The sequence below is a fragment of the Colobus angolensis genome, unplaced genomic scaffold (assembly GCF_000951035.1).
Source record: "Colobus angolensis palliatus isolate OR3802 unplaced genomic scaffold, Cang.pa_1.0 Scaffold351, whole genome shotgun sequence".
Classification (NCBI taxonomy): Eukaryota; Metazoa; Chordata; class Mammalia; order Primates; family Cercopithecidae; genus Colobus; species Colobus angolensis.
Window position 1 is genome coordinate 1,249,955 of NW_012116833.1, and position 8,403 is coordinate 1,258,357.

Here is an 8,403-nt window from a genome sequence, read left to right on the forward strand (position 1 = left end):
AAACGAAGAGGCAATAAATAATTTATGTCTGATGGGCAGCAAATGTCACAGTTCTCACAACTAAAGGGCACTAGTTTAAGAGGTTATGGGAAACTGAACAACAGTTTACTTTCATGGCTAGTTTAAAACAAAGGTAAGCAGTAGAACTGTTAAAATGTACATGAGATAGTTTCTTAAAAGGTTCTTATAGCTCCTAGAAAAGTTTCAAAGACAGAACTAAAGTCACCGGATCCATAAAAAGGGATTATCTAAGAGACCTTATGAGATATGTCAACAATATCCCTAATATCTTTTTCTATGAGAAGTTTTCCAGATTACCAGGCTAAAAGAGGACATAAGAATAAAACTAAGTTTTAATATGTATTATTACTTAAACACCAGACAGGCCTAAACTTAAAATTCATGGAACATAGAAAATTGAAAATTTGAGCACAATTGGCATGTAAGTCCCCATCTATTTCAGCAGACAGTTTTTGCATTTTTAAAATAGATCAGTTTTATTCTTCCAGTTCCATAAAAAACAATGTAAACACAAGCATTCTGTATATCTTGCTAGTGAATTCACATAACGCTTAGTTCCCTAATCCTTTGACCTGCTCAATTTCTCCAGTTATTTTCTGTTTGGACCACTGGCCACAGGAGTGGAGTGAGGTTGGGGCTTAGGAGAGAACAATGTGGCTTTTTGGTATGACTTGTTTTATTGCTTGCCCTTTCAGCACACTCCCATTACTCCTAACCCAAAGTTTGAGATTTAAGCCCTTAAACCTATAGGAATCACCATCAGCTTTTTCTTTTTCTGTTTGTTTGTTTGTTTTGCATAGGCATAACTAGGTTAGTAATGGGAGACTGGTATAGAAAGTGGTGAGGAGCTGAGGCCAACAAATTGCTTTAAACACAAGATGAAAATGCTCTGTTCTGTCCACACAAAGAATCACCTAATACTGGTGTGAGGCAGTCTCACCTAGCTGTGGAGAAGTCCTTGGAACTAGATTTCAGAAAGACATTTCCAGCTTTAAGTCAGTAGACCTTTTGGCAATGGGCTAACTCCCTTAAAGAAAAATAAAAAATAAAAAAAGAGTTCTACTTTAAAGACCTTGTGGAGACCGGACACAGTGGTTCACACCTGTAATTCTAGCACTTTGGAGGCCGAGGTGGGCAGATCACGAGGTCAGGAGATCGAGACCATCCTGGCAAACACAGTGAAATCACATCTCTACTAAAAAAAAAAAAATTAGCCGGGCGTGGTGGTGGGTACCTGTAGTCCCAACTACTTGGGAGGCTGAGGCAGGAGAATGGCGTGAATCTGGGAGGCAGAGCTTGCAGTGAGCCGAGATCGCACCACTGCACTCCAATCTGGGCGACAGAGCGAGACTCTGTCTCAAAAAAAAATATATATATATATATATGTAAATATATATATAAATATACATGTAAATACATGTGTGTGTATATAATAAATAAATAAATAAATAGATAGATAGATAGATAGATAGATAGATAGATAGATAGATAGATAAATAAAAGACCTTGCAAGTGCAGAACTTGTCCGACAAAGATTCTTGGAAATGTTAACGGAGATAACTGACATGGGTAACTGTGGGCCAACCAGGAACTATCAACAGCCTGATCTCAGCAGATGTTTTTAAAAGGAACACAGGAGAATCATATGCATGGCTTTAAACATTAAAATTGATCCTTGGTAAACTGTATTTTCTGAAGCATAAACTGGATGACTAGAAAATACATATTTAATGAATAATACTAGTAGTTCTAATCACATTACATGGGCAAATTTTGCAAATTACAAATAAACCAAATTGCATAGAAATGAATTTTGGAGTTATAAGGAACCAAAGAAAGATTACCACTCAGTTTTCCTGGCTTCTATTCAAGTGTCCCTTCTACTATACTACACAGCATACTTGTACTAAGGTTAAGATCCAAACAGAATCCCTTGTTTGTTTTTCTAACGTTTACAATTTAGTGACAAATCCCCAGTTTATTTATCCTGACAACGATCAGGATGCTGGAGTTACTTTGCAATGTATTCTACAAATTGGCTAGTGTTCTTGAGATAATTAGCACATATTAACTATAAGCAATTACTTTTGTCATAAAATGTGTTCTACTTCAAAATGTAGCTTAAAATCTTCTGGGACCTAAAAGCCACATGGTGACAAGCGACGAGTTTTCATTTAAAACTTAAAATTTAAAAATTACAAATGTAAGAAATTGGTTTTCAAGTCTGGATTGACTATTTTTTCCCCAAAATAAATAAGGCCAGTTATGCTGAACCTTCACTAACATGAGAGCCACTGGCCATATCTGGCTATTAAGTACTTAAAATGTGGGTAGTCCATATTCACACAGCGATAAGTACAAAATACACAGTACATTTTGAAGAATCAGTATGAATAAATATAGAATACCTAAATTTTTATATTGATTAGATGTTGAAGTAATAGTATTTTGGATATATTAGATTAAACAACATATATTATTAAATTTAATTTCACTTAAAAAATTTTTAATGTGGCTACTATAAATTTTTAAAGTATGTATTTGACTTGCATTATATTTCTATTGGACCACTCTAAGCCATCAGGAATGACTATCCAGATGCTACAGATACATAGTCCATTCATTCTCTAAGAAGAAGTTAGCATTATAAAAATTGTCTACATAATCAAGTCCACTTCTGAGTGAAAAGAAAATGATATGGAAATACATGGTAAATCTAGAAATAAACGTCAGCTGGCTTTAAATATATCCTGTTTCCAAAATTTATATTTTTTGTTTTGGTTAATACAGGAACTAGTTAATATTCCCTGCACATATGTAAACTGATCAGAAAGGAAGGTGGCCGAGAAACATGGTAAAACCAAAAGTTATCCTTTGTACATTGTTCAATTCACTCATAGATGTGTTAATTAAAAACACATATGATACCATCAGATACTCTGCAAACACACACAAGCTGTAACTTAGGGATTTTAGCAATTTAACATGAGTGCAACAAAACAAAATGTTATAATTTATACCTTTGCTCCGCCTGAAATATTGTCCCAGTTTCCACCACTCAAAGAGAACTTTCCATTGCCTATACGCAGCAGTATCTCTTCAGGAGTATCATTGGGGCCATTAGCAAATGGAGTGTAGCTATTAATAAAACAGATTTTAATAGACACTAGAGGGTAACATACCCAAAAAATGAAAGAGATACAAATATTTACTACATGCAAATATTTACTTCAGCGAGTAAGAATATCATCTCACATTTTCTTTCACTGTTAAGGTCAAATTTTATATTTCAAACCATAAATTTAACCTTAATAAAATTTTTAATAAAATGGAGAATACTGCTTACATCAATTCTTTCTTTTGTCATTGATCAGCTAATCAATGTAAAATAAAATAAAGGTGGTTTTTCATGTAAAGCTTCAGTCTTAAAACTAGACAATACTAAAACACACATATTCCAGCATAGGTTGGCAAACAAATATACCTAGTACAAAGAAAATATTAATTTCACATATTCATAATTATTTATTGTGTTGTTTCAATGTAGTCATTAACATTTCATCATTATCATCAGTGGAAATGGTTATCATTATTTTTTATTAACATCTATGAAAACCTGGTTGGGTAAATATTTATATCGACACAAAACTCCATAGCCATTACATTTATTATGTAGATTAATTATGTAGATTAATTGTATTTGATATGCAAACTTTAGCTACCCTTAAATTTACTGTGGTCTAGAACTAAATATTCTGCATAAATTTGTAATACCTAAAAGTCTATTAAATGTACTGAGATGTGTAATTATCACCAAGTCATTAAACTATTTAGAGTCACCATTTTATAACATATTCATAGAGTTCTTGGTATGTCAAGCATATTTAAACCACACTAAATGCACTCTTTAAAATATTATGTCTAAGTACATTATAATTACTTGCTAAACTTGGCCATTTTTTCTATCACAACTCTCGTAGAATAATTTCTACAGCCATAAATTTTCACTTCTAAATAAAAGTGCTACTCATTATTGAGAGTAAAATAGTACTCGTATTATTTGTAAAGTATCAACATTAACATAGTCCAATTATTATTACATTTGTTGTGAGCTTTTCTTTATGATTTCAAGGGAAGGTAGTTGTGTGTGTTTCTGCAGTTTAGCATTGTTACTATATAGATTTGCACAATCTTACTAAACCTGTAGTGCCAGAATAGTTAGAATTCAAGTGCTTAGAAAAAAATAAACACACTATCAACAAGTTAAGGGGGCAAGTTGTTGGTGAAACATGCAATTATTTTATGATTAAGTAAATATTTTCAAGATCAAAATAGAAATGCACTTTATTTTTAAAAGTTTTAGTTCCAGGTGACAATTGCCTTTTAAAATTATTATGTCACAAATTAGTAGTGCCTCATTCTACACCTTGCTTTATGTTTTTTAATTTTATAAGTAACAATCAATATTGATATTTTGAAATGTAAATGGCATTTTCCTTAAAGTTATTTTAATCTATTCTCTTTCTAGATGAAGATATACAGATGAAATTCAAATAACAACGTTAATGCTTTTGAATATATGTTTCTTACCCAGCCAACATTGTGTAAAAAAGGACTCCTAAACTCCAGATATCACAAGCAGCATCATATCCCTGTTGCATAAGAACCTAAGAAAGAAATACTCATTATATGGTGTTACTCAGTATAAACTCAATTTTCTCCTAAAGAAGTTGTTTTACTTCTAATAATCTCACCAAAGTTCAGTATATAAAAACTTCAACCATTTTATGCACTTGTAGTAAAGACATAATCCCTGACACCTCAATGAGTTTTCTCTCCTCCTCTTAAGAAACCAGATATAGAGAAATCTAAACTTAAGATTAATATGTACAGTGATTTTAATGTATACTATATACAGTACTGAGGCTTTTAATTCTGTCACTGATTCTATGAGGTGGATAATATTCCGGTTTTGAAGATGAGGAAACTGAAGTGAATGTTAAGTAACTTACCCAACATTACAAAACTAGTAAGTAGCAGAACACGAAGTCTTACTTAAGCCTGTGTTTTTAATATCTATAACTGCCTCTTTACTACACAAGATATGGCAAGATAATATATGATCTCACAAAAGCAGAATGAATTTATATTTTACCATACAAGGCCAATGTCTTGAAAAGAGCAGTATATTTCTGGACCACAAGTACACATTCGATAAATACTGCATGGCTTCATTAATTTTTTATACAACAATTTAGGAAGCTGTTTTTTGGTGCCAGTGTTAATAAAAATCAAACAATACATTTGTTATGTATTCATGTGAGATTTAGCTACAAAATTATTGAGTTCATTAGAAAAATAAAGAGATGAAATAATGCCATTTTCTTTTCATTTAGAAAAACAAGCCCACTGCTACAGCCTCTAGGCATAGGAACAAAATAGAAACATTATTAATGCACTAACACTGGGGATTATATAACCACCAGTATGAATTTCTCATCTATAAAAGGCTAAAAATGTTAGTGTTTGGCTTTGACAACTGCCAAACATGAATAAAGAGTATGTAACAAACTTAAAATTTGAAATACGTTTTTTTCTAGTCTTAGTGTATTTATAAAAACACACATATGTGCAAAATTAAGAGGGTAAAGAGGATATAAAAATATAATTGGCTTATATAAATAATATAAGTAGGGAACTATAGAGTACTTAACAAATAACAAGGTATAGCTAAACCACTCACATCATGGTAAATATTAAGTTGGCATACTCTAGTAAAACACAGACTTCTACTGATTTTATTCCCTTATCTGTTTATTTTTCTCATAACATCTTACAGTTCCAGACATCACCAAGTTTTCCCTGATTCCCTTAGGAAGCTTTTTAAAGTTTCCCAAGTGATCCAATGCATAGCTAAGGTTGAGGGTCACTGCATAGAAACCACGTGGACAGGTGAGAGTTAATCAATTTGGCTGTAGGTACCATATACTCCTATAACCTTCCTAGTTATGAGGACAGTCTCGCACAGGAGGTGTCATATTGCTTAATTAGGGCCAAACATGAAAAACTTGTTTTAGGTAAAGAAGAAATGGTCCACTTTTTTTCTAGAGCTAGTTTCAATGCCCTTATAAAAGTGAGCATATAATCATAAAAGAAACAAGGCAGAGTGGTAGGATGAATGAAAGAGTACAGAGGGTATGTTTCACACCTTTTTACTTGTATCAAATTAAATACAAAGATAGAAATCACAATTAAAGTAGTCAGTGGCATAAGTCTCTCTCTCACTTGGCTTCCCAAGTCAGCAGAAAGTAACATACACAGAGCTCCTCATTCCTGTTGCTCAAATCAATTAACGTTTGGGGCAAACTATTTGACAGCCCAGAGAAAGAGCAAAGGAGAGTTAACTTCAAAATTAGTTTATAAAAAGCTGCAGACACAGTATTCCTCAACTTTTTTGTAAGCTCCACTAATTCAGGAGCATTCTTTAACCTCAGTAGGCTTATAATATCAGTTGAATAATATAACATAGTGGATTTGCCTTTATTAAAGAATAAAATATTTTAGAGATATATTCACTTTTTGCAACACAGGTATAGTAGAAAAGCACATCTACCTAATAAACCCTAAGATGTTGATCAAACTGATGCATAATCTAAAAACAAAAAGAATATTCTCTCCTTAAGCTAAAATTGCAATAATCAATGTAGCTCTTAGCAAACAAAAGCTGTTTATGCACTGTGAAATAATGAATGTATACCCCCATAAATGCCATTTTTTATTGAAATATCTGTACTGACACTTGAATCTTTCTCTAGTTTAAAAAAGAATGCATTTTTATATTTTACCTTTTGAAAGCATCTGAAATTTTAGAAACAAACTGCACTAAAAGTACTCTCTGTGGTTCATTAATAACAATGTACAAATATATTATTGATTCCTAGCATGGGCTTCATCACTCAAAAATAAAACTTTCAAAGTATTTTGAAAATACAAATACTAGTCAAAGGTAGTTCAAGCACTAGTTAGAGAGAAGTGGTCTCCAGATGCCCACCTGAAAACCCTCACTATTACAATGGTAATAGTGTCTTACTACAGTGTACGTCTGTTGGGGAAAAAAACATCAATGAGCTGTATTCTACTCTCTGGGTTTGCTTATCTAACCATTAATCTAAAACTGTTTACCTAACCATTAATCTAAACATGGACATATTATATATTTTTCATTTTAATGTCCATTTCTTATATTTTCATATGGTACATATTCATCTCTAACCTTTTTCCAGTGAGAAGTTGCTATAATACTAAGTAGTTTAGGTCCACAAGATTAAGTCAATATTAAATATTTGGTTATTAAAATGGTTATTCTATACTCTGCTCTTATGTTTACTGTATAAATGTGTTACAATATTTATGATGACCTTTATGATAACCATATATGCTATACATAACAGAAGAGCACTATCTCAAATATTCTGTCCTCCAATCCTGTAAAACCACTGAAATGTCCTAAAAAGGCTAATATTTTGTATGTTCAGGCTTTTATCTCATACACCTTAGGGTAGTACAATATCTTGTAAGAGATAAAAACTTGCATATTCAGGGCGGAGCAAGATGGCCAAATAGGAACAGCTCCAGTCTCCAACTCCCGACGCGAGCGACACAGAAGACCGGTGATTTCTGCACTTTCAACTGAGGTACTGGGGTCATCTCACTGGGGAGTGCCGGACAATCGGTGCTGGTCAGCTGGTGCAGCCCAACCAGTGAGCGCTGAAGCAGGGCAAGGCATTGCCTCACCTGGGAAGCTCAAGGGGGAAGGGAATCCCTTTTCATAGCCAGGCGAACTGAGACACACAACACCTGGATAATCAGGTAATTCCCACCCCAATACTGCGCTTTAAGCAAACAGGCACACCAGGAGACTATACCCACACCTGGCGGGGAGGGCACCACGGCCACAGAGCCTCCCTCATTGCTAGCACAGCAGTCTGCGATCTAACCACAAGGCAGCAGCCAGGCTGGGGAAGGGGCGCCCGCCATTGCTGAGGCTTAAGTAGGTAAACAAAGCCGCTGGGAAGCTCGAACTGGGTGGAGCTCATAGCAGCTCAAGGAAACCTGCCTGTCTCTGTAGACTCCACCTCTGGGGACAGGGGCACAGCTGAAAAACAACAGGGGAAGCAGCAGAGGCCTGTGCAGACCCGAACGACTCTGTCTGACAGCTTTGAAGAGAGCAGTGATCTCCCAACATGGAGGCTGAGATCTGAGAACGGACAGACTGCCTGCTCAAGTGGGTCCCTGATCCCTGAGTAGCCTAACTGGGAGACATCCCCCACTAGGGGCAGTCTGACACCCCACACCTCACAGGGTGGAGTACACCCCTGAGAG

The 8,403-nt window shown here is 34.5% G+C and overlaps 1 protein-coding gene across 2 annotated transcripts in view; it reads right to left on the bottom strand.

Annotated features, from left to right (window-relative positions):
• Positions 1-8,403, bottom strand: part of RPS6KA6 (ribosomal protein S6 kinase, 90kDa, polypeptide 6) — a 137,390-nt gene that overhangs the window by 31,676 nt on the left and 97,311 nt on the right. For both annotated transcript variants that reach the window (XM_011952933.1, XM_011952934.1), the window contains 2 exons: positions 4,612-4,688; positions 3,042-3,159 (listed from right to left, as the gene is read on the bottom strand). In XM_011952933.1, coding sequence (XP_011808323.1) covers positions 3,042-3,159; positions 4,612-4,688 — 195 coding nt within the window. The remainder of the gene's footprint in view (positions 1-3,041; positions 3,160-4,611; positions 4,689-8,403) is intronic.